Genomic DNA, 26,971 nt, shown 5'->3' with positions numbered 1-26,971 from the left:
AGCACACATCTGTACTTGCCCCACTTCACATCTTCATTAGGCAGTTTTGTGAGTATATGTGTGTGTCCACAAACTGTGCAAATCAGATGTTCCTGTACAGAATGTCCTATTCTGCTGTGCTTTTCACCGTACGCTCCAGTTCAGTTTGTCAGGATGTAGGCTCGGCTAACAGCACGGTGATTTGCATGTTCCCTTGATACATAGTCAACTGGCTATCTAATCGGAATCCATTGACTCGTACTGGAAAGTCATGCAATGGGACTTGCAGGATGAAAAGCATTTGTTTTACAGTAAAAAAAAAAGTGCGACAGGACAATTTGCATCAACCGTAGGCCGACGCTTTGGCTCATCTACTCTCTGTCTCACACGCACTAATGGTGCCTCTGGGTGGCCCAGGTGGTGCTGCACCTGTTCTAATGAGAAACGCAGTCCGCCTGAGAACCTCAGGGTACAAACCTGGCCTCCTCCGTACCCTCGTGTTCATCACTCACTCACGCACTACTCTTAATTCATTGGCACTGGCAAGAATGGTCTCTAGTAGAAAATAATGAGTCTCTTACAGTATTTGTCTACTCGCATAAAACTCATTAAGTTGTCAATGCTAGTAAACATCACTTCCACATGTTCCTGTCTAGTTAGGATTGAAATGGGATTAGAATTGATTAGTTGATTATCTCACGAGACTGACTAACCTGTTCTTCTCTTTATTTTGTAGGATTTACGGAAACAGGTCGCCCCCTTGCTCAAGAGCTTCCAAGGAGAGGTGAGTGTGTTATGATGAATTTCTATTGAAATAGTGATCAACATACTATACATGCCCCAGCCCAGCATTGAGACAATGCATTTTGTAAAGCCCATTTGACATTCATTGACTCACTGTGCTGCCTCGCTCAGTGCCCTTCTCTCCTTTTTACACTTTCATCTTTCCTCTTGAATTGTCATCTTCTCTCTCTCTCTCTCTCTCTCCCTCCTCTGTTTTCTTCGCCATCCCCTGTTCTCTCGCCACTATCTCATTTCCCCTCTTTCCTCTCCATCTTTTCTTCGCTCGGCTCTGCTCTTGATTTTCTGTCCTATTCATGAAGTCTTGCAGCCCGAGGGTGTGTTTAAATTGCATCCTGCAAAAAAAGGCACCACAAAACCCCGGCTCTAGCCAGTCACAACTCACCAAATGCTATTTCCTCAGACTTTGTCTGCATGATTCGGTAGGGTTAGTTTTGTTTTTTCGTGAATCATGAGCCATTTTTGTTCAATGTGGCACATTTATTCACTTTCACTTTAATGTCACACCCTAAGTTTTTATGTACCTTAACTTATAAGAGGTGACTTTCGTGTGTGTGTGCTATATCATACTCCCACTGTTCCTCTCTATCTCCTCCTCCATCATTTTGGCCTATTTCCATCATGACTCCTCCTTACTGGCAGCCATGCATTTCCAGTTCACTCCCATATGTGAAAGTCAGAGGGTAGGAGTGGAGGCGACCGGTTTAGACGGGGGCATTATTTGGGGTTGGGAGTGGGTGGACATTCAGCCTCATAATATCCTTTCCCTAACACACACACATGGAAGCACACAAATGTGCACAAACAAAATCATCTCAATAGATAGTGACAGGGCTGCTTTGCTACTGGCCATAGACTATTACAGTTTAACACTGGGTTAGTTTCCATATTCTTGTGTTAGAGCAGCAACCACAGCCAGTGGTTATGTAAAAATGCTGTAATTTATAGTGGTTCCACCATGTTCTGCTGATGATCCACAGTCTATTTAGAGAATAGAAACGGCAGCAGTATAATTGGGGCTTTGTCAGCTGTTTCCACCATCCTTGTGTTGACACACCTCGACGGCGTGCACACCAGAACACGCTGAGGCGCTTGGTGGGTGGTCGCGGAACTGAGAAAGACATTATCTTATGATTATTGAGATAATACTGTACACCCGCGCCAGTCTCAGAGCAGCCCATCAATCAGTCGACTATTCTGCACGCTTGCATGCCACAACATGAGTAGCTCTGAGAATGTGTAATTTTAGCCTGGCTTTGTTTGCTTACCCCTCGATGCTTTGATCAAGGACAAGACAGCACCAGAAATCAGAGGGTCTTCCTGTTGAGGTCCCACAGTAATTCATCCATAAACGTTTTAGCCAGGAGCTTGAATCTTTACTGAGTGAATGCGAAACCTAGAAAGAACAATAAAGTTTTAGCCTAGGAACTTGAAGGTCTTTATACTCTGTTTAATCTTGGGAATTGAAAGGTGGATGCCCTCGGGTCATAATTATTACCAATAACAGTACTGTTTCCACGAGGCCTCAGTTTGGTAAACCGGTTATTTGTGTGTGTGTGTGTGTGTGTGTGTGTGTGTGTGTGTGTGTGTGTGTGTGTGTGTGTGTGTGTGTGTGTGTGTGTGTGTGTGTGTGTGTGTGTGTGTGTGTGTGTGTGTGTGTGTGTGTATTGCATGTATGCAGTGTTCCTTGTTGGTCCATCGATCTGATAAGCTTTTCCATTATCCAAGGCTTCAGTCTCTGCTTCCCATAGCCTCGCCTTATCAGACTCCACTGGGGCCACACACACACACACACACACACTCTCATACGCACATGCACACACGCAGGTCAGCCTGATGCCCTTCACACACTATGGGTTAGATAGGGGAGCGAGGCAGTGCTGAGTGATGGTGGCACAGGGTGCTGACGTATGTACATATGTGTTTGTGTGTGTGGATGTATCAGGGATACCTTTTGCAATTGCAAGCACTTCTCATCGGTAACCTACTGATACTGGTGAGGTATCATTTGTGTCCCTTCATTTGTTTGGGTGTGTGTGGGATGGGGGCAGGGGAGCATGTAATAGCAGATGTCATTGGGACTGGTTGAAAGAGCTGAAGTTTGGAACAGCAGGGTTGTATTTGCAAATCCTGGGTGGTCTTCTAATGGCTCTGGTCCTGCAGTTAACCTGCCTCTAACTGTAGGGTGTGTCCTACATTAAATGTCTATTTCCTGCCTCCCATGTTGGGCTATATAAAGCTGCTGTACCACTGACCTTGGCCCAGTCATTGTACAGTCACGCAGCTGGCTTCCTTCGCTGCCATCGGCCCATCATTTTTTGCGTCAGTTTGTGAGTGCGTTTGTGTTTTATCCTTTATTCTTTATAATGCTGTGGTACTACAAAATTCACATATGCTGATATATACATGTGCGCGCACACATTCACATTTGGACACAGATGAACAGGTTCGGTGTTGGTGTGTGAGAGGTATTAGTACTCAGCATCAGTAATCTCCCATTAGTGGCGTTGCATTTGAGGATCCGATCACTCAATGTCACACAGCACATGAAAAGGATAAGGTACATGATGCAGCATGATGTGAGAAAGAGATGTGGTCGTGTGCGTTTGTGTGCGCGAGCCTGTGTATGTGTGTGAGAGGGAGAGGAAGAGCAAGACGGGAGCCCTAAGCATGCCAGAGAGTGTATGGCAGAGAAACGTGAGAAAGACTGACACTGAAAATGATTGAGGGAAAGAAAAAAAAATATGAGTCAGAGAACATGAAAGTGACAAGAAGCAGAATTCGAGAGAGAGAGAGAATAGGAGAAAGACGTAGAGCAACAGAAGGAGCAAAGAGGGGAGGGGGGGTTGCTGGCACCAGCCTACTCGGGGCCAGATGTTTTGCGGCTAAAAAACTAGAGATGAATCAAAGCCATGTGAAGAGATTTATTAGGTTCCCATAGGAGCCCAGGCAGTATTACATGTAGCCCGCTCTGTTTACAGTGGCAAGAACCCCTAAACCACCCATCAACTACACTACTGGCTTGGCTGGGAATGTGAAGACTTTATATTTGGACTTATATAGGCTTTTGTCTTTATTCCTTTTCTCTCAGCGAATATGCTGGAGGAGTTGGAAGAGAAACACAAGGCTGTTTAGTCTGAGTGCGTGAGCCAGAGTAGTCAGCTGTAGCTCTGCCCAGTACAGTAGCACCATCTGAATGTCTTTATTTGGCATCTGCTTCCTTCGATTTAGATGTGATTTCAGATGCGTTTCGCCTACTCTGTCTGCTTCTCATATTGAAGTGTGACACAGGGACTGCAGCCGAGTGCGCTGCCTCATGCTGCAGCACTGAAAACAGTGTAAAAGTTCTTCCAGTACCATTTTAGAATTAATCTCTTATGGATCAGTTCTAATGCTGTCCATTTCAATAATATCGGTGATGGAATGCATGCCGTGCCCTCTTGTGTTAATGGCTGCATCAGTAATGGATCCACACTGTATTGCTGCTAAGAGCTGACTGAATAATCTACCCCTGCTGTGGCTGGAAAGACTGAGCCAGCTGTTTAATGATGTCAGCGTGCTGGAGGGGAAACGAACACGCATTCGCACACAGGCGCGCACACAATCACACACACAATCACACACAGACCAACAGACTAAGGAACACTCACTCGAGGACAGACAGACTCGGGCATGCAGCAAACGAAACGCATCCGTCATCGGCTGAACAGCTGAACTGACTTCACGGGAAGGAAACACCAACGCAGCCACTGTCAAGACAGGCATGATCGCATGCAACATACCGATGCATAGTGAGGATAGACAGATATGTAGACTACCCTTGCTGTAAAATTAATGCGTCTGCCTTTGGAATCTATGGATGTGACACTGATCTGAGGTTGGTGCGCATGACAATTAACCATTACTTTTTTTGCCCCCCGCTACCCAGATCGATGCCTTGAGTAAGAGAAGTAAAGAAGCAGAGGCCGCCTTCTTGAACGTCTACAAGAAAATAATCGATGTCCCAGGTAAGTCTGTGTTCTATAAAAGTTCTGTTTGCCTATGTGTTTGTCTCGACACACCTCCCGAGTCCGAAAACGTGATCAAGAGGCCCCTTTATCCATGCAGACAGCACCAAAAGGGAAGAGAATAAGCATGACACTGTCCCTCTGGTGCTCCTTCACTGTGCATCCAGGCATGTTCAACGCCTTAATGTGTTCCCCAAGAGATCATCCCCACTGGTGTAGCCTTTAGAGCGTCTTAACAGAAGGTGCATCCTGATATGGATGACAAGTCCGCCCACGATTGGCTGCTGCAAAGTGCACACATGAGCAGTCACGTTCAGCACACTGAGGCCGAGAAGGGACACGCAGCACAGGGTGTTACAGAACACACACAGTCACAGTGCTACTAGTTGGAGGTTTTTTCGGCTGTATGGGAGCCGTGGAGGGGCCGTGTAGGAACAGGAGAGGAGTTGAGTTCATCTATAGCGTAAGGAGGTCATCATAGTCCCACATGGATAGACCTACAGTAATATCTTTGGATTGTACTGCTCCCAATAAGTCAGCGCCAGCTCTGACGGGGCTATTCTTAACTTGCAGCGAGACAATGATGTAATGCCTGATGCACACACGCACACAGACACAGACCAGCCTGACTAATGCAGCAGTCTTGAAAGAGGAAACAGTGTGTTTTGTTCTGTTTTCTATCAGCTGAAGGCCTGGTTAGTCAGCCCAGTGTGTGCTCTGCTTTAGATTAAAGGTGTCTGGCAAGAGCGTTCAGCACCAGTTGCCCACAAGTCAAACTGCTTTTAACAAGCTGTACAGTTGATTCGGAGAGGGGCCTATGTGAAGGGCAAAGCTTTGATAAGACGGAGAGAAATGTGATTTTCAAGGGCACAGAGGCAGATAGGAGTCCAAATTCAGAGTATACGCGTATTGTTCCTTAGTGTTTGTTTGTACTTGTGTGTATTTATATGAGAATCTATGCGAGGGCGCCCTTGTGTTTGTGACAAGGTGTTTGTGTGTCTCTCTGTGTGTGTGTGTGTATCAGAGCTTAGCCCTGCATGGTGTGTCACCTTGACAGCACAAAATCAGCATGAAATTCCCCAATCGTTCTCTGCTGATCTCTCATTAGCATAGTTAAGATATCTAACTGCGTCAGACATGAGACACACATGCGTGCACAAGCACACACATTCACACACACGCAGCCCTTACCCCCAGCTGTAAGCTGTCAGTTCCTCTTATCTGTACAACGCACACACACAGACAAACACACACACACACACACACAAAAACTGCTCTTTTAGCTGGCATGCTGATGAGCATCGCCTGCGTCTCTTGGCTGCCTGTCACCAGTCTGCCACCCATGAGCACCAATCAGATGTGATTGGCCTGACTGACAGGGCTCTCTTCATCACACTGACAGTTAACCCTGCTGTGTGTTCACAGAGATGTTGGTAAAATGCCTCCAGAAACTTGTCTTTCTTCCTTCTCCCTCTGTTTCTTTAATCTCTTATTTACCTCTTGCCTTGCCTGTTTTTACGGCTCCACTTTGTCCATCTGTCTGCTCCCATCCTTCCCTTTTTTCTCGCTTTTAAGCGGAATCATAGAAAACACTTAAACTGATCATAGCCCAGTAATCTCTGTTGTTAATGTGTCTCATCTATGTTACTCACTACTCTCTTGCTATCGTTTATCCAATTCTCTTGCTGTGTCAGCATGTGACACATTCATTTTCCCCCTCTACAAAACCAAAGTTTATCTGGTAAACCAACAATAGTCTTTGTTGATACAAAGGCTGATAGTGTGTCATTCAGTTGCCTTTATGGATACAGTGAAGTTGATACAGAATGTGAAAGCAAACTATGACCTTTCACAGATGTGTGTTTTAAACTGTTGGGGCAAATCAAATCTCTGTTCTGTTCTTCTCTTTCTAATCTGGGAAGTTTTTGCAGTAGTATCAGTAGAGTATCAGTAGAGCCTGACCGATACTGTTCATTCTTTGAAAACAATTTAAAAAAAAACAGTAAGAACATATTGACCTTTATTAATTTGGCTCGTGATAAAGACATGTCCATGTTTTCTTGTTAAACGAAAAACGTCACAAACAATGATGACACTAATACAAGATTGCAGCCATTTTTAAACTGTAGACCTAACTGTAAAAAACATACACATAAGCGATGGATAAAGACACACATACAACAAACACTACGCTGAACTTTTTTTTTAAATGTGTAAAATATTTGAGAAGATGTATCTTGAAATGTTTATGGCTGAAGCTGTTTCCTTTTGCACATATGTTAAACTACCCACAGAACCCTTTGATAGTTCATTAATCTGTGTCTGACACTGTCAGATGTTATTAGCTCTGTATCATGTTCTCTGCCTCAGCTCTGTATATAACTCACCTTATCACAACAGTGCTAGAAACTGTGATATATATATTTTTTGTTCCTCGCAGTAACCAGTATTCCTCCAAAGGGAGGTCAGAGGTCAGGGTGAGCTCCAGAACACTTCTCCTGGAGCGGTTAGAGATTCATTGCCTTGCTCAAGGACACTTTACCAGGGCAAACGCTCGCTCTCGCAGGGCCTTGGAATGTAGTTATTCCGAGCTCACCACGCCACCTCGCAGCCCTTGTTTGTGTAATCTGCTACAGTGTGCTAACGTAGTGTGTGCTGTCTCTGCCAGATCCTGTACCTGTGCTGGAGCTGGCTCAGCAGCTGCAGCTGAAGCTCCAGAGGATGCACGACATTGAGACTGAGAACACCAAACTTCGAGAGACACTGGAGGACTACAACAAAGAGTTTGCAGAGGTCAAAAACCAAGGTTAGAGAGGGGACACGTGCAGACACACACACACACAGACATTTTGGGGTTTATACTGTGGGACTTTGACAAAGGCATGGATGTAGGCCGCTTAGTTAGTCACAGATAATCACACAATATTTCAATATTTCAGTCTCGTAAATGGCCTCTCTCTTACCATTAAGACCAGTTACTCACATGAACAAAACTTAAAAAGATTCTAAACATATTTCCAGTTTGTGTCGTAGCTACACCCGAGGTAGTTATGGGCGGACGGTAACACGACTTCACTTAAAACATTCATCAGAAAAATGGCAGCAAAATCTCTTGATGTAAAACTGAGACACATCTTTGCTTCTGTACTTCAAGATTAATTTCACCATTTGATCTTTATGCTCATGGTGTACAGACAACTTCTCAGTGCAAATATGTAATAAGGTCAAAGAAACACATCTTAAGTCTTTTTCAAAGAAAGAGCCCATATTTGAACATATTTTAATGCCTTATAAATTTTTCAAAAACACAAAAAAATGTACACGGTTTTACATTTTCAAATAGGTTTTCAGGGGAAAAAAAACACGGAGCACAGTTTCATGAATAAAAAACGACAGGCTACCTCAGGGTAAAGAAAGATGGAAAAACTGACAAAGGCAGAGAGACGAGTGAGAAGCGGTAATAAAAGTGGTGTAATTTCAGTCGAAAAGGAGGAGTGAGTGAGCGAGTGGGGAATGTTTTGGAATCCCCCCTTTCCTCAGTGAGAGTTAATTGGAACAGCTCGATAGCGGCAGGGTTCCATTCTGCCATTGATTTTCCTGTTCCCTCATCCTTTATCCCTCCTTCCAGCCTCAATAGATGGGGGATATTTAAACCCCAAAACACACCGTGGAACTCCCACTCCTGTTAAACACACACACACACCGATCCGCCCGCACACTTGCACACACACATACAACGAGTGCAGGGGCCATTGATCCCCGCAACCTAAATGTTTAAAGTTCAGTTAAGCAGTTAAGGGGTAAGAGGGCTCTGAGGGGACTCTCCTCTATTGATTATGTGTCAGAGCAGTGAGACTGGAGTTTAAATCACACACACACGCGCTCACACACACACACACAAAGTGCTAAGAGCCCTCAGTCAAAGGCAGCGAGCAGCAATGCTCTTCATCATTGTCTCACTCACTTATATCTTTCTCTGAGACACATACAAACACACACACACGCACGCACGTACACACGGGTCTATTTATTACCCCAGTTATGTGTTAGATTTATTTCAGGCTGCCCCATACAGAGCTCAGCCGTCAGCAGGTTATGGGGTTTCAGCACTAATGCAGTCCTAATGAATACAGCATAATCTAAAGTTGGTCAACGTTGAATATTCTACACCGGCCCTTAGATGTACAGATTAGGCAGGAGCCATACAGGCTGAGGCCTTCGTCTGTGCTGACAGAGGAAGAATGTGGGATATGAAACCCTTTTCCTAAAAGCAAAGGTTAAAAGCATCACCGTCATCACTGCCATTTATCACACATATGAAACCCCTATATATCCGTTCTTTCTGTATTTGTCATATTGGCTGTATTTTGACTCTTCCTTCCTTCTCTCTCAATACCCGTACCGCTCCTCCAGAGGTCACCATCAAGGCCCTGAAGGAGAAGATCCGAGAGTACGAGCAGTCTCTGAAGAATCAAGCCGAGGACCTGGCCCAAGAAAAGCAGCTCCAGCTACACAACGACTATGCAGAGAAGGAGAGGTATAACTGTCCGCCCCCTGTGTGTTTGTGTCAGAACTACTGTTGCTGTGTTTCAACTAATAACCTCTGCATTATTTTGCCATTTTAAAGCTTTGGGTCATTGTGCTGCTTTGATTTTAATCTTTGAACCACAAGTTTAAGATTTTCAGACTTTATTTAGCAGGAGCTATTTACAACTTCATTTCTTCTTAGATAATAATCGTTGAGACTGTTTCTCATAGTTATCTGTTAAATCAGATAATTGAAGCCCATTCTCTGACATTGCTTTGCTTTTGCAGATGAATGCATGAATGAAAAATAACATATAAGACAATGCCAGCATTTTCTTTCTCATGTGGGTGCTTGCAATTCGTTCTTTGATGGGAATCAACAGGCTTTTAGTTTCTGTCTGTGCCACAGTATATTTCAGCCATTTTGTTCAGAATAATTGCTGCTGTAGCAGCACATAACAGAACAAAACCCACCGACTGAATATAATGATAAAAATCATGCGTAGGTGTCTTTTTATTTTTATGCAATGAAAGAAATTCACTTTGATTTAGTACGTTACTTCCCTTTCAACCCTCTCTCTTAGGTATTTTGAAGTGTGTGATTTTCAAATACACAGGAAGCCTCTGCCAGTTATAAATAAGCTTATAATTGTTGCTAGATATTTCAGGAACATGATAAAATCTATTCTAACGAATTAACTCTTGCGAAGGCTAGAATTCCTGCAGAGTCACTCTGATGCTGTCCGTTCCAAGGAAGAAACCCATTCAACATAGAAACGATTAAACTAATTGCCTAAGATGCAGGCAGCCATAACGTTGTTTCGCTTTACAACAGACTTTCCTACGTTGTTCAGTTCATCCTGACTAAAATGAAGTTGACCTTGTTAAATTATCATGTGAAGCCACAATCAGTTAAATTTGTGAAGTGCAGCTGGAGAATCAACCTGTCAGTCTTAAATGTAATCATCGTGGATAACTACCTGCTCCCTTTTGAATTTAAAGGGATAAATAAACAGAGTCAAAATGGTGAGAACTCATATGATTAGATGCTGCAGCCTTAGGGCCAGACTATTTTTTTTTACTGCAGGTGAGCAGGAGTTAAAGGTGATGATGGACATGTAATAACTCAAAAACTACCAGGAAGAGGAAACACAACTGAAACCTTTCAACCAATAGATTTAGAAGAAGCTGATTAAATTCAATACATAGGGTGCAGTATAGATACTGGAGAGGGTGTCCAAGGCCACGTTAATGAGCATACTTCAGTGTTACACCACTCATCCCCATACAGATATAACAATTATATATTAACTCAAAACTGTTAAAGTTTAAATCCTGGTGAAACTTCTCAGGAAAAGGTGGCAAGCTTCATGTCCTGTCAAAGGGAGAATGTTAAAAGAAAGATTAGTTGAAAATATAAATGTTTCTATTGGACCAGTTCGTTTATTTTACCAGTTTATTTAAAAGAACATCAGGCCCAAAGGTCCCCTCATGAAACCACTTTTAAATTCACTACATCTGCAGTTGTATTTGAATCTGCACCAAATAGCACACACACAAATATCACTCTCCTGAACATGCCAAATTCTTTTCATCAAGATCAATGAATTATTCTCTGAGAAAACCAGGAAGCCTTCTGATTGAGATCTGCACCAAAATGTAATGGTTTCTTCCCTGACCCATACCGCATCCTTCCAGACGTTTGGTGGTAATCGACCTGTAGTTTTTGCGTAATCCTGCTAAATAACAGACAAACTAAACAAAAACACAACCTCTTTTAATCAGTGTGAAGTGTTTTTAATGCTGCATTCAATCTCTTTGTTGCAACTTTACGAGTTTAGACAGGATACGTTAAAGAGTTCAACACTCTTTGCGTATTTTCAAAGTTTCAAAGCGTTTCACAAGTGACAAAGTGCTAATAGTCATTACGACACTTGAGAGGATCTTGATTTGAAAAGTCTCTGACACACTTCAAGTTGATAAATGACGTGTGTGTGTGTGTACATTAAACGCACATCACAGTCTTCATGTTTTCCTTCATGTCAGTCATCTCGTTCGCTGCGCGGAGCGGCGTTAAAGCTTGTCGCTCCTTTCAGACGTACAGCAGAGGATCAATTGTCCAACTGTATTTCCTGTACGTCAGTGTTTTATAGGCCCCTTCCTGTCTGCAGAGAGCTGACTTCCTGTGTCTGAGAGGGGCAGTAAATGGATGGCACCTTTGATGCAGTTTATCCCGCAAGGAGCGAGGGAAGGAGAGGGAGAGCGAGATGAAAGGATGAAGTAGGGGGCAGAAAAATAGAGATGACAGGAGAGACAGATTGGTGGGGAAGGGGGGCATCAAAGAGCGCCATAAAGAGCGTCTTTGTGCTATATTATTGATGTTTTTACACACAGTGGTAATTTCTCAGCAGAGCCCAACTTTTTATAAGCTAAGAATGAATCTATTTTATCCTTGTGGTTTCTGTCACTGCCTCCCCCTTCTCATACTCAACCCTTGCTCTCTCTTCCTCTCCCTCTCCTCTCTCTCTCTCCCTCTCCCCCACCCCTGGGTGCACTGTGCCCCAGTGGCAGACATTCTGCCTAATAGGGCTGCTTAATGAGGAGTGGGTTGTGTTGGGAGGTTTTTAGTGGGGAAAACACTTCAGAAATGGTGGGAAAACAGAGAATAGTTGCAGTTGCCACAAAGTGTGAAACCAGGATTTACTGACTCAGTATCTCTTAACTGTGACTTTCTGCTCCCTCTCTTTTTTTTTCCTCGCCTTCTTGTCTGCCTCTGTAGGAAACTCCAGGAGAGCCAGGACTCCATGTCCTCGAGGTTGGAAGAGGCTGAACACAAGGCCCAGTCCCTACAGACAGGTACCAAGCTTGCTCAGTCTTTTTACAGAACTGGGTAGTGATCTAACCAGCTCAAATAAAAAGGCAGCTTTAATCAATGAAAAGGAAGTCGCACTGGCTTTAAAGCCTCTGAAAACCTGTTTCAGATCTCAAGTATTCCTCATTAAATGTTCATTGATTGCTAAAGTAGGGGAAAAAATCCCCAGTCATTATTAATTAAATTTTACATTTGAAAATTTAATCTGGCTTCATCTGGATTACATGGGTGTGGTTTGATCAGATTGACAGCGGCACATCTCAGAAACTAGAAACAGGAACCTTAATTTGAAATATCAAAACTACTTTGGAAAATCATGTCTTCGTGTGGGCGTGCAGCTCGTAGTAAGAAGCTGATTTAAGAATGTTTTTGACAGCGTTAAAAGTTAAAATTACACAGCAGTCAAAGTTTTTCATCTAAATTCTGTCGTGTGGCGGGGAAATTCACAACCAACTCCTCTCTCGTCTCTTACAGCACTTGAAACAACTCAGGCCGAGCTCTTTGATTTGAAGACAAAGTATGACGAGGAATCCACAGCAAAGTACGTGTCTCGCTGATCTATGTGTGTGTTTGCGGTGACTTTTCCCCCTCTGGCTCCTCCATAGTCTGTTCCTGACATAATCATACCTGTTTAGTGAATATTCCTTGCCTGGAAACTCCCCCCTTCTCACCACCAACAGCTGGATCATCTCCCACAAACGCTCAGCAGCCTCCAAATCCCAGCATTACCCACGCACTGTAAATACTGACAGGGATTGTAATGCATTCTGCAGCTACAGCAAAGCACCAAAATAGAGATTTTTGTTTTTTATTTATTTCATTCTGATGCTGTAGTTTTAAAGTGATGTCTCTGATTCATCCGGGTCGGGCCAGAAAGGGGAGGCCACAGAGGGTCGCTGTGAGATCTCAGACTTTAAGCCACAAAGGCTTCTGACAGGACCTGTGAGATAAGGTTGCTTCAATTACTTGAGCTGTGGGCATCTATCATTATTGATCTTATAGCAGTGGCGAGGATAAGAACAGAAGCTTTTCCATGTCACCACTCCACACTGGGAAGTGGCACTTTATGACATTCACACTCGTCGTTCCCTCAGGGTTCGTAACGTGAACCACTCAAGCATCCGGACCACATTCACTAAAGCCGTTTTCCGACATGTATTCTGGAGGATGTTCACACAGTTGGGTCTAGACTTTCTCTGGATTTCGCTTTTCACACATGAACGACACAGCAGGAGATTCTCCGGTTAGAAGTGTTCACAACAACACAGAATTCTCTGGAGCGTTCAGGCGAGGACATACAGGAGGCAGGACGTATAAAGACTGTTGCAGAAATCACGTGTTTTTATTTACAGCGCATCATCACGAGCGTCGACCCTAATCCACAAAATCTCTCTCGACATGTTGTCGTGGTCTTCTACGTGTGTGGCACCTGAGATAGCATCATGTGTTAGAAACATCAACAACACCCCACTCGCTTGTGGTGAATGCTCCAGAGGATCTCCTGCTCTTTTCTCATTATCCGGAGCTTTTACTAGGGGGCCTGGTAGGAAAAACTCTGGTCAATGTCTGTAGCCTCTCATTCGGACATTTGCACTCTCACATACAGCCTCTCCAGAGAATGTCAGGAGATTATGAATAGTTTGTTGCAAGTCTGAATGCAGCTAAGGTTTCAAATTCTAAGAAGAAAAATGGAGCCTTTCTTGTCGTTTCACTGGTAGTTTCTACTTCAAGAGAAAATCACTCTTTTTTTAAAATCCAAGGATGTCAAGGGCATCCTGACGCACCCCACACACGGAGTACGACAGAGAATCAACTTGGCTTTTAAGGTTTTCCCCTATCCCCATTTACCATGCCCCAAACTCACTGTGTCTCCATTAACAGAGTTGTTAAATTGATTGGCTGTTAAAAACAGATTGATCCCTTTTCTCTCATCTTCACAAAACACTTTTCCCCCCCTCTTCCACCTTCCTCACTCCCACCCTTTATCCTTTATCTCCTGCATTGTGCGTTTGTGTGTGTAAGAGGATAGGCCACAGGAAGATATTACATGCAGTGTAATGGCTGTAATCAATAGGTTTCATAGTCTTTCAGAGCCCCCCCCACGACTCTTTATTTTCCTTCCTTGTGACTCCATTGCCCCGCTCCTCTACTTTTCTCTCATTTCTTTGCACTTCTTTCTTCCTTTTTCCATCCTTGTCTCTTCCTTTTATGTCAGAAGAAAACACATTTTGAAAAGATATAGGAGGCCCCATTTGCTTACAGAAGCTAATAAACACATGCCCGCCCACATTCACACACACACACACACACACTCATTCGCTCACTTGTGAGCCTGAGGCAGTCAGGGTCCTTGACTATGTGGCGTGCTGTGATCTGAAATTTTAATGCAACGCTTTAAAGCACACACAAACCCTCTCTAACCCTGCACCCTCCCAGTCCTTGGAGTCCTTCCCCCGTTTACTGCTTGGCTGAGCAAATCGCCAGTGTTTGGCTGAACACAACTTTTAACCCTTTGACTGCATATATTTGGGCTCTTCAAAACACAAACGGCATCCATATCATGCACTTTTTCACACAAACACAGACGTATGCACACACACACACACACACACGCACGAACACACTCTCACACACTCTCACACACTCTCACTTGCTCTAAACTTTCCACTAAGGAGGACATTGCGTGACAAATCCCCCATCCTCTTGCTGCATTTGGGTAATCTGCCTTTTAAAATACACACACACACACACAGGGACATACACACACTGCCTGAGAATTTGGTCGATGTTGCAGTGCCCAGAGTGTGTGAGCGTCAGCGGGAGGCGGGCTTGCAGATGTAGCATAGCCCCCTCTCTGTGCTGGCGCTGTGAGGGTCTAGCTGGCCGCGCTTTACCCGTTTAGTCCCTGTTAAAGATTAATGATATATTGATCCCTTGCCCCACAGGATGCTGTCTGTGTGTGAACGTGTGTGTGTGTGTGTGTGTGTGCTCCTCTGTATGTTTGTGTGCAGCTTTATCTGTGTATAAACACTTGATACCATTTTGGGAAAAATGTAATTGCTGATAATTAGGCAACAGTCAATAGGCTTTTCTCTCTGCTGTCCATCTCAAGTATACACAAACACAAAAATGATTCAACACACACACATACATGCACAGATATACACACTCTCTCAGCTAGCTTCTTTTTAAGCCTCCTTGAAATCCCCAAGGTAACACGCTGTGAAAACGCAATGTGGAGAAAGCCAAGGAAAGAAAAGGAATGGAGTGATGAAAGCTAGAGGGCAAAAAGTGAGCCAGCGGCTGCAGGCTACAGCGAGGAAGAGGGGATAAGAGCGTGATAGAGGAGGGAAATGAAAATCTAAATCAGGGGAATATCCTGCTGGCACCGAGGACAGAGGCCGAGGAAGAGAGGGCAGAAGATGAGAGAACGGAGGTGGAAGGAGGAAAAAAAAGATGAAAGGAGAGAAAGTGCAGGGCAATAGGAAGGGTACGGGTTGGGGGGGAAAGGATAGAGGCAGGCAGAGGGTGGAAGAGAAAAGCAGTTGAGTGAGGAGCAAGAGAGAGAAGATGATAAGAGATGAAAAGGGCCTGTCTGAGATGGAGGAAGTACAGTAGGGGCTTAGAGGCTCTGGGCTTGTTTCAGAAGTCCTACAGTACTCACTGATGTCACTGGGTGCACCCATTGGCTTTCATGGTACAAAAGAGTGTGTGCAAGTGTGCGTTTCTCCAGTGGAGCTGTGCATCTACTCCATAGCTCCTCCCTGTGGCTGCTGTATGGAGCTTCGCAGCTAAGTTTTGGTGGTGTAAAATCAGGCTTTATCATTATGAAGGACCCTCCCTTTACAGTTCAGTGTTTGATGAAGTAATTCCACTGGGTGCATTGGCTGGCCGTGGACAGTTCCTGCCCTGCCCAGCGACTGACTGACTGTATCAGGATATGCAGAAAATCCCTTCCCTGTGATCTGCTTTGGCCCTCTGCCTCTAGCTTTGCCTTTATAATTCCCAAATACAGCCAAATCCAAAGGTTATTTAAGAAGACTTTGTGCATCTGTACTTTGATTAAATGATCACATTTAGGGCAGGAATGGTGGTGTATTTGGGTTGCATTACTACCCATAAACACTCTCCATTACAAGCTTTTCTGGCTTGTTGGCTCTCTGACCTCGCATGTGTGTGCGGGGGCACAATTGAGCGTGCACGTGGGTCCGGCACACTATAGCTTAAGACAGGATAAAAGCTGGTGAGGTAGCGTACTATTATGTTGCTTAAATGCATACTAGATCCTTTTAACTGTTGGGGAAAGAATAAAAGCGGAGAGTGAAAAGCTCTCCCACCCACATCTGACTCTTTTTGCTGCATTGCCTGTGGCACAACGTTGACCTAATATCAACTGTGTCTGTTTTGTTAAACACATTCAAATCAGTAGTACTCAAGCCTATGGGACATAACACTGTTTCTCATACTGTGACACACAAACACAAAAGCTGCGTGGGTTATTGGGTTCACTATCAAAAGATTGCAGTGAAATCAAAAGGTCTTAATGGACGCAGCGGCGCACATATGCGCTCACGTCTTTGCACTCAACGTCTATCAACCGTGTATTCTTATCAGTGAGTAGTGTCTTAAATATACACGCACGCACACATGCAGCATTTTTTACACTGCACTGAACACTATATACATAAAGTTTCCAATGCATTTGTTAATTGTAACGTCCTCATACAGAGACGTATATTCAAAAGTGATCTTGAAAGGCGTACGCAAACACACACCCTGGCAACAATCATATTGTTCATGGTTTATAACCTGAAAAATAACAAAAATATAAATGTGTATTGTGAGTTTAGTGTGGTTTGGTTTCTCCCCAAAGTTTCTTCCACATCTCACTTTGTCCGCCGGAAAGTGATAGGTGTTCACCTCCCTCATGAAACAGGGTTATTAAACTATTTCTCCGAAGTCCAATGAGAGGTGGTATTATGGGGATGTATTCCTGCTGTCTGACCTCTAGCAAGTGAGAGGTGAACCATGGCCTCCATCCAGACCATTAGTCAGACACAATCACACAGCTTCATAGCAGATTAGTCTGCTGTATTAGGACTTAGAGCTCTATTAATGTAATCCCTCTGTTTTAGTGTGGCCTGGGTTTAGGGGCTTACATGTGCACACCCACACACATAGACACACACGCACACTTATATACATGTATGCACGCACACATACAAGCTGTTTGGGTTATGGAGTTCACAATCAATGGATTAAGGTGAAATTTAGACAGTAGCTTAATGGACACGGCACTGACGTTCTCTAAATTGACGTGCTCTCAGAACAATTGCGCACACATGTGATGTGTGCATCATCTTTCCACTCAACCATTCCTTACTTTCACTTTGTGAGCTGTATTTCAGCGGGTCTCTTTTAAGCACTGTCACATGCTCTGCTGTGTGTTTCTCCACAGTAATAGTTAATGTCTCTTTCAGGGCCGATGAGATTGAGATGGTGATGACAGACCTGGAAAGAGCCAATCAGGTAAATATGCTTAGCGTTTTTCGGTGTAGATTATAACACAGCATCGTTCATCACACCAAGCCCCCCCCCCATCTTTATTGTTTTATTATAGATTTTCTTTTAAACGTTCATTTTTTTGAAATGGTGAAAGTGTTCTCCAGAAAAATATAAGATCACATCAAGAGCGCATCCCTCTGCCAAGGCTAACACCCTATCTCTCCATGTTAAAGAAAGTGATAGATCGGCCTTTTTATCCGGATCTGCACCCAGAGTATATCGTCTCTTTGAAATTGGATAAGTCGTTTTTTCTTAATCCTTCATGACAGCGTTAAAAATGTGCGTGTATGAAGCAAATTTGATGTAAAGGATCATGTGTAGTGGTTTTCATTTTTTTCACCCTATTAAAATAATATCATTCTTAAAGGAACTTAAACTAACAAATACTGAGTTTATTCTTCTAATACGTCATTCTCTTGTCATAGAGATCAGCTGTTGTCCAAAATCACAACATCATGAGTCATGTTGTTTGACTCGCTGACATGTTTCTTCATTAGGTCGAACACGCCCCGCTGCTGTAAATATTCACACCAGCACCAAATGTGTTAAATGAATCTGCTGCTGAAAATAGTCCCCAACAAATCAACCATTTATCCGTGTTGACAGGGCTCAGATGTTATTTATCTTTTTCTAAAAATCAAACTGTATATTTCTGACCCTCTTTCTTTTATGATTGACATCAGTAGGAACAAACAAGCTTAGGATTGATTGAGGCTGGAAAAGTTTTGACAGACTTTCAACTTTGACAATGAGAAAAAAAAAAAGATTCCAACCTTTATACTTATAAATACAAATATATTTATTCGTTCAGAATCTGTAAAATGTGGCTTATATTAACAAATGATTCTCACTGTGAGGGCCGGTGGTTGTTTTACATGTTTATTACACACCTACTAAACCCGTCCAGCTGAAATAAGCCCCATGGCGCGCCCTCTGCCCCTGTGTTGTAAATATTCCTGTGGTATCTGTTAATGTCATTGTTGTTAACTTTCATTATTAGCCCAAGAGTATGATTTGTGGTTAAAGGGGTAGCATAGGCATGTAATGTTAATATTAGCCTAAAGGTTAGCACTCCAACTATAATGCTACACACACACACGCACACACACGCACACTCACGCACACTCACGCACACTATTCACACTTTTGATTTGAGATTTACGCAGGATGACAGCATGGCCTCCAGCTCAGTCGCAGACTTTTTATACGCTTTTATAAGGAGAAAATGGAAAACATGATTTTTCTGTTTTTTGTTACGAGCCGTCCAACTCCCACCCAGTCAATAACAGCTCTCAATATGTTTGCAATTAGGAATGCTGTGGAATCGGCTCCCTGTAACTCTTAATGATGGCAAGTTGGCCAGCGCTGCAGATGAATCCCAACTGAAGTGTAGCAGTTTGGTCATAAACACAAGGCAGCGGGTATCATCTCAATGCTCAGGACTAATTGAATATCTGCAATTAGGGAAATATCCACTCTTGGCCATCGTCCCACTCTTTTACTTTGTGTTCTTGCACTCTCCCAGCCCTCTTCCACCATATATAATATATTTGTTTATGCTGGAAGGGGGTGAGCTTCCTTTTCAGACAGACGCACAGCTGGCTGGTAGAAGATGATGCACTGGAAAACCTAATTCCTTCAGTTTTATTGCATTTTTGCGATGCCACTTGCCCAGTGCGTGTAGAGTGAAATGAATTCAGCTGTATACTTAAATTAAAGATAATTATTATTGTTTCATCACCAAAAACTCTATAACATCCTCCAGAGACCATTCATTTTCTGCCACCAGACAGAATAAGAGACATGATGGCACTTTACACCCCAGCCACAATAATGTATAATGCAAAACAAAAGTTTTCCCCTGTGTTTGGGCCTCTTGTCCACACGCAGCCTTTTAATTTCCTCAAACTGAGAATTTTACAAACGCCTTTTAAAGTGCACATTTTCAAAAACTCCAGTGTCTGTGAATCTGTGTGTACGTGTACAACGGAGCGTTAGGAAAAAGGGACTTACTTTGTGCCTGCCCACAGTTGCTTGAGCACACACCAGAAACAACAAAAATGGCTGCTATATACCGGTTTCTAGACGTTTGATTAGCATAGCTATGTCTCATTACAGGTTAGTAGCTAAATTTAGCATCCCTGCACCACTTTCACAGGCTTCCGCTTCGCACAATATTAGTTGGATCACATCGTTCGTGTTTGACGGATCGTTGATGTAGACTTTATCGCCAGCTACTGGTCGGGCTTGTTTGACCATTTATAGTCATTATTGTGTTCTTGTCTGGCCGAAGATATTTTGTAAAATGAAGGTCGTGTGGACGTAGATTTTTTTTTTTTGTAAAAGGGAGGGGAAAGTATTAGTTCCAAAAAACATCTGCAGTAGTGGAGACAAGGCCTTAAACAGGAAGAAGTTTTGCTGTCTTGGTCTCACTACTCTGTATTCTCTCTCACCGTCTGCATCCATTACGTGCGTTTTCAATTTTCCTCTGGGGCAAGTGGAAAATTGAGACATGTTAAAGTAATGTGTGTATACCAGAAAAAAAACCTTACACAGAAGCTCTGAATTGTCCATTAGATTGATGATGTTTGACAGTATAAGAATCTCCACAAGCTGATTTTCCTTTAACGTTTTTTCCTTTTTCCTGACAGCGGGCAGAGGCATCTCAGAGGGAGGCGGAGTCACTCAGAGAGCAGTTGTCCTTGAGTAACCAATCCCAGCAGCTCGGCAGCCCGGCCAAGGCCGACCCCGACACGGTAACACATCTCACTGCCTCACTGATTCACTGGATGGTCGACAGAGAGGTATTGATAGGCTAAAGATCAGCTTGGCCTTTTCGATGCATGGGGTGAATAGCTGATTAAAGTTTCAATTTATAGATCATTGTAGTCACTGGGTTTAGACATCAGGCGTTGGATTCACCTATAACACATTGATTAGTTATTGTTTTTCCAAGAAAATGTTGACACGGAGGAAATAGTTGATTGTGTATTGAATAACTGATTTTATTGGACCTTTACGCTAAAGTATCAATTTCTCTGAACCTATAGTGGTGCATAGTGAATGGATTACTTCTCACTATCGATCTAAAGGAGCAAGTCCTTTGAAACGATAACCAGTGTGTTGATCAGCTTCTGCTTGGCTTAGAAATCCTACTTGTAGTGAACTTTTCATGGGTATTTTATAGCTGTCAAGTTTTCTTTTGCTCGTCGGTTTAACCTGTCTCTGTTTGGCCTTCAGGAACAGGTGGCGGAGGTGGCATCCCACTCAAGTCTGGAGGCGGAGCTCAGAGCCAAAGAAAGGGAGACCGCCCAGCTGGTGGAGGACGTCCAGAGACTGCAGGCCAGCCTGACCAAACTCCGAGAGACCACCAGCTCCCAGATCACACAGCTAGAGCAGCAGCTCAACAGCAAGACTGCCATTCTCAAGGTACCAACAGATCGCACTGCTGCAGTTTATATTCATTTATTATATACAGTTTTAGCCTCTAATTTCAAACAAGACTATTCCTGTATTTGTCTTTTTCCTGCTTTGTTGTATATTCTGATCACATCTGTAACTATATTAACACATATCTCTGTTCTGATATCTAGACTTAGTCACAGAAACAACATTGTTTGTGTTGTTATAATTAATACCTCCGCCAAGAGCGTTGCTTTCATTGCCGTTTGGCTGTTAGCAGGATTATGCAAAAACTACTGATCTCATTTAATTGAAACTTTGTGGAATGATGAGTGATGGGCAAAGAAAGAACCCATTCAATTTTGGAGCTGATCTGGACAAACAGGGGGATTTCTTTAACATTTTGAGATAGGGCGTTTTTCAACATTTCTGAATTTCTTCAGAAGAACTAATGAGTGTTCAGTCTTGGTGGAAGTATGCAGTCTACTGAATGCCATTTTAGTTATAACTATTATTCTTTTCATTAATTTCCATGTTATTTCATCTCTTTGTAATCTACAGGAACTGGAAGAGAAACTGCTGAAGCAAGCTGACTATGAAGAGGTGAAGAAGGAGCTGAGGTAAGGAGAGCACACAGTTTTGTGTGTGTGTCTGTGTGTATGTCTGCGTGCAGCACAGATCTCTTTAGTGCATGCGTTTGATGTCTTTAATAATATTAAACAAGATGTGCGTCTTCATTTAAGATCTGTAACTTAATAGAGCGCCCTTCTGAAGGTGAAGCTGGTCTGTCTGTAGCTTTGTATTGTGTCTTTCCACTATCCTTTGTGTCCTTAAAGAAAGAAGTAGAAAAGCTAGCATGCTACACAGTTCATGTGTGTGTGTACACTTATCTTTGTTTCATATGAAATTTTTATTTTTCTCCCTTTTCAGTATCCTCAAGTCTATGGAGTTTGGAACATCTGACTCTGTTCAGGTAAAAGTGACGATCTGTACAGACACGAATGACATTTAGCAGTTAATACATATTGTTGCAGCACTAGTAGCAACTACATTTTTAAAATTACCATTTAAAAGTGGAGTCCGCATTATATTTTGAACAATATAATTTCAAATTTTCTTCCTCCAGGACTCATCCAAACCTCTGGAGGTGCTGTTGCTGGAGAGGAACCGTAGTCTTCAATCTGAGAGCGCCGCTCTGCGCATTGCAAACACTGAGCTCAGCGGTAAGTCTTCCAAAATCTAAGTTAATCTTGAGGCCTGGGTTCATGAACATGATCTTCACATAACCTTCAGTCATTACAACAAAAATGAAAGCTCACAGAAGCTGAGTCCAACATTTACGGGAGCTTAGATGAACCCTGAGCTGCAGGTAAGGCCGTGCAGGGAAGAGATTCGTCAGGGTATGCATACACACAACATGTATGCATATAGATTCTTTTTCTCTGAGAATACTTAACCATTTATTCATGTTTTGGGGATGATTTGCACTATTGGTTCTCCAATATGCAGAAATGAATCGTGGTATAGAAACGTTGTCGCTTTGTGGTCCATCTCTGGTGCCTGTGAATACCACAGCAGGAGGTCAACCTGAACAGTAACAAAGTTGCAGTACACAAAATGAGGATACCTTGCCCTCTGCAGCAGTGTTTATGGTTTTGAAATGTCATGGCTTTAGGCTTGAATAGTTGAATAGCTTTGAATTGATTAACATTCACAGTAAGGGGAGCTTACTGTCCAACTTAATCATGTTAAGTTTCAATGGTTATGCATTAAAATTTCTCCCAGCATTTATCATCAAGATGGGTTCTGGTATTTACATAACTTAGAAAATATAGCTAATGTCTATATTTGTTTTGGCAAATGTATGAATTTAATCAGTCTGGCTATTCAGTATAATAAGGCTTTTGCATCTTTACTCAGCAGAGTCTCTGCTCAGGTGCATGCATCTGTTTTCTGTTGAGCCATAAGAAATTGTTTTTCAATAGTTTTATTGCTCTGATTTCTTTCCTGGATGTATTTTTATGAACTGAAGACTATAATACTGCACATCAATGGAATAATTCAGTGTTTAGGAACACACCTCAGCAGCATGGAAGAGGACTCACATGGTGTATCGGCTATCTAAGGACATAATTTTACTCTGTCCAATTACTTCCACTTTGCCTGCGAACGAGAGAGAGAGAGACTGAGCCCTGGGCCAAGCTAATCTGCCTAAGTGGCACAGTGTCAATTGTTTTGTTTGTCCTTTTTTTCTTCCAGGCTGTGGCTTACAAGAAAGGTTGAAATCACAAATGCATGGGCACTTTGTCTGGGGGGGTTGGCAAAAAAGGAAAACAAAGTTCACTCATTTGTAAAAGACTTGGATTAAGATAACATTCAACTTTTGTTATTTTTTTTTCTCTTTCTTTTGGAACCCCTTTTTTGTTGACTCCCCCATAATGCATGGTGTGTTTGACCTTTCTTGTAGGGTCAGCCGGGCGAAAAAGGACAGAAGAGTCCTCAACGAAGGAGGAGACCATGCCCACCGATCCCTCTTCCTCGCCCCCTCCCTCTCTTCCTTCCTCCTCCCAGCTCCCACTGTCTCGCACTCACACGGACCCCCTCAACACTGCCACCACCACCAGCAGTGGCGAAACACACCCTTTCACTCCTACGGGCATTGGACAGGACTTCTACTCCCCTGTGTTCCCTCTGGTGGGTGGTAAGATGGCTTTGAACTCCCTGATCCAGCGGCAGCTCCTCCAGACCTTCTACTCCAAAGCCTTGCAGGAGTCGTCTGGAATCCCCAGTGGGGCTCTACTGTTCACCCCCTTTACACCAACCCTCAGCTCCATCCCTACCTCCACCCCTGGCTCTGGGTCTGCTTCCATCCCTCTGGCAGCCAGCAGCCCCCAGCCACCTCCAGCCAGCCCAGATATGGCTCCCGTTAATGGGAGCAGCACCGCTGGCAGCGCCCCGTCCCCATCACCCAGCCACTCAGACGCTACCACGGGGAGTGTTTTGGACGGGGAGGACATGGACACGGCAGAGATTGCCCGACAGGTGAAAGAGCAACTGATCAAGCACAACATCGGCCAGCGCGTGTTTGGCCACTATGTGCTGGGACTGTCCCAGGGTTCGGTCAGTGAGATTCTGGCCAGACCAAAGCCGTGGAACAAGCTAACCATCCGGGGGAAGGAGCCATTCCACAAGATGAGGCAGTTCCTCGCCGATGAGCAGAACATCCTCGCACTGCGCAGCATCCAGGGACGGCAGAGAGGTGAGTCCATGTATCTTTAGTGTGTATGTGTGCGTGTGCGCGGGTGTGTGCCATTGTGTGTGGGTGTGTGCGTGCGTGTCTTGCATGTCTGTGTGTGTGTGTGTGTGTGTGTGAAGCCCTGCACAGAGCCATTGATTGGCTTGTCAATATGGACCAGCTTTTTTATTTCTCTTTCCTAACTCCCATCCTTCGCCACACCTGTGTGTTTTGAGTGAGTTCCTAGTCACGCACTTATCCCCAGAGCCTCTCCAAGCTATTGCGGTCAATACAGAAACCTTTCACACATCAATAGTATTGATCGGTGGGAACAAGGAGGAAGGCAGGGGTACTGTTAACTACAGGTAGATTCGATTAGCCTGGCCCTGCTTTTGTTAACGCATCAGGACATTTGTGATCGAAGGTGGTCTCAGTGGTACAAAGAAATACAGCAGAGTCTACCACCAAGGCACAGTCCAAGTTAAAAATAAGGCTGCAGTTACTGTGTCCCTGTTTAAGACGTACTGTTAAATAATTTATCCCTCACTAGTCTGTCTTCGTAGTAGTTTAATATTCCTGTCAGAGGTAGGTTTGATTCCTACTGGGGCCACAGATGGTAAACATCAATGCATTTATGGCACTAAGATGTGTATTGGATGGAAGCATCTACACGTTCCATATGTTTGCAGAGCATTACAGGGCACCATATAGTCTAGCTATAAAAGAAGAGAAAAACACACAAGTGCTGTAACATAGTGTGTGGTATATTGTCCTTAACAGAGGGCTCAGGCCAGCCCCAGCTTAGCCGAATGTTTCAGGATGTTCCGAAGCGGAGAGCCCTCTCCAATACAGCTTCACACACAGGTCTGTCCCCTTCACACGCAGAGATTCTAGCACGTTCTGTCTGTGTGGCATGTTTGTGTTGGGATGAACTCTATCTATGGTGTGTGTGTGCGTGTGTGTGCTTGTGTGTGTGTGTGTGTGTGTTGGCGTTTATTAATTTGCGGGCTGGCATACAGATTCAAATGTGCCTTGAAGGTAACCGCACAGCTCCAGTGACTTGCGTCAAAGGAAAAGCCAGCATGTGTATTTAGGGATTTTATTGGTAGTTGTTATTCTGTGGGGAGCGTTTACTCTGCAGCACGTGTGCATGCGTGAGCTCCAAAGGGACTAGAGAAATTATGACAATCCCTCCAGTGTAGTCGCCTTGTAGCTCAGTGGTGGGAATGTTGGTCTTTGTGCTGTGCTATGGTGTAATTATTTGATGTCCTTATCAGCCCCGTTATTGTTCTTTTTTCATGTTTCTTTTTTCATGTCCTCCCATTCCCTCTTCCTTTCCTTCCAGGTAACATTACTGCCCGCGTCCGCACCCCAGAGGCAGGTTCAGATGAGGCTATCAAGTCCATTCTGGAGCAGGCGAAAAGAGAGCTGCAGGTGCAGAAAGCTGGTGAGTCGTAGTCCCCCCCCCCCCCCCCCCCCCCCCCCCCCCCCGCCTCATCTCCAGAGGAGTCAAGGAGGATGAGGATGATACATTGTGACTGTGTGTATTTGTCTGAGTCTCTCATGACGGCCCTCTTCTTCTTCCTCAACAGACTTGTCCCATGTTCCGCCATCATATACAGGACTGAAAGGAGGGGGCAGAGTAGGTAGTGTAGGGGGAAGCGGTTCAGACGAAGCCATCCGCTCCATCCTAGAGCAAGCTCGCCGAGAGATGGAGGCCCAGCAGGCGTCACTGGAGCCCCTCCTCAAAGCCTCGTCTTCCTCCTCCTTAGCATCGCTATCTCAGAGGGACCTCCTGAACTCTCACCTCACGGCCCCCCTGCCCCCTTACAACCCCCTGGCACTTTCCCTCAAGAAGACCCCCTGCTCCCTCTTGTCCTCGCCCTCATCCCCGTCTCCAATCCTCGACTTCAGCTCCAGCGTGAAGAGAGAGGGCAGGGGCTCTTCAGGGTTCGACTTTTCTGCTGACGGCGCTCTCAGGCTGAGTCGTAGCAATGAGAGCTCGGCCCGCTCTGGAAGCTCCGGGGGAGTGGGTTACTGGAGGGAGCAGTGGTGGAGCAACATGCACACAGACCCCCGCAGGACCATATCGAGCCAGACAGGAGAGGAGAACCACAACCTGGAGGACTCCAAAGAGGTGAGATGGAAGGAGAGCAAGAGCTTGTGTGTGAGCTTCATCTGCCTGTGGTCTGTTTTTACGACTCTGTTTTCACTCTACAGTGGTTCCATGTCTGAGCCTTTCTCCCGGTGTGTGTTTTAGGGAATATTGAGTGACAGCCTGTCTCGGCACAAACCCTGGAACAAGTTGAACCAGAGGAGCAGAGAGCCATACCTCCGCATGCAGCCATGGCTCAATGGAGATCAGGGGCAAAACACACACATCCAGCCTGCTCAGAACCAAGGTAAACAAATAACACACACACACATGCACACTCACAAGCACAGAGTATTAGGATTCGAACAATCAGGTTCCTTGGGCTAGAGCATTACCCTGAAAGCCTGATTAGAGCTAGTGGCTAGTTGTTACTGTCAGTCTGTCACTCACTCCAGCCACCCCCCCACCCCCCCTCCCTCCCTCCCTCC

General features: G+C 44.2%; 1 protein-coding gene across 5 annotated transcripts in view; it reads left to right on the top strand.

The window, feature by feature from the left end:
- cux1b (cut-like homeobox 1b) overlaps window positions 1-26,971 on the top strand; it is a 63,150-nt gene that overhangs the window by 22,259 nt on the left and 13,920 nt on the right. For 2 of the 5 annotated variants that reach the window (XM_034605154.1, XM_034605153.1), the window contains exons 3-19: window positions 716-763; window positions 4,709-4,787; window positions 7,456-7,593; window positions 9,201-9,324; window positions 12,094-12,170; window positions 12,661-12,727; window positions 17,667-17,715; window positions 20,403-20,507; window positions 20,992-21,180; window positions 21,715-21,773; window positions 22,084-22,126; window positions 22,280-22,376; window positions 23,621-24,412; window positions 25,169-25,252; window positions 25,734-25,835; window positions 25,981-26,525; window positions 26,649-26,790. In XM_034605154.1, coding sequence (XP_034461045.1) covers window positions 716-763; window positions 4,709-4,787; window positions 7,456-7,593; window positions 9,201-9,324; window positions 12,094-12,170; window positions 12,661-12,727; window positions 17,667-17,715; window positions 20,403-20,507; window positions 20,992-21,180; window positions 21,715-21,773; window positions 22,084-22,126; window positions 22,280-22,376; window positions 23,621-24,412; window positions 25,169-25,252; window positions 25,734-25,835; window positions 25,981-26,525; window positions 26,649-26,790 — 2,740 coding nt within the window. The remainder of the gene's footprint in view (window positions 1-715; window positions 764-4,708; window positions 4,788-7,455; window positions 7,594-9,200; window positions 9,325-12,093; window positions 12,171-12,660; window positions 12,728-17,666; window positions 17,716-20,402; window positions 20,508-20,991; window positions 21,181-21,714; window positions 21,774-22,083; window positions 22,127-22,279; window positions 22,377-23,620; window positions 24,413-25,168; window positions 25,253-25,733; window positions 25,836-25,980; window positions 26,526-26,648; window positions 26,791-26,971) is intronic. The other 3 variants (XM_034605156.1, XM_034605155.1, XM_034605157.1) reach the window with 2 other exon arrangements.

This window comes from Hippoglossus hippoglossus, chromosome 13 (genome assembly GCF_009819705.1).
Source record: "Hippoglossus hippoglossus isolate fHipHip1 chromosome 13, fHipHip1.pri, whole genome shotgun sequence".
Taxonomy (NCBI): domain Eukaryota; kingdom Metazoa; phylum Chordata; class Actinopteri; order Pleuronectiformes; family Pleuronectidae; genus Hippoglossus; species Hippoglossus hippoglossus.
Note: the sequence above shows the minus strand (reverse complement) of the source record. Positions and strands in the feature narration are given on the sequence as shown.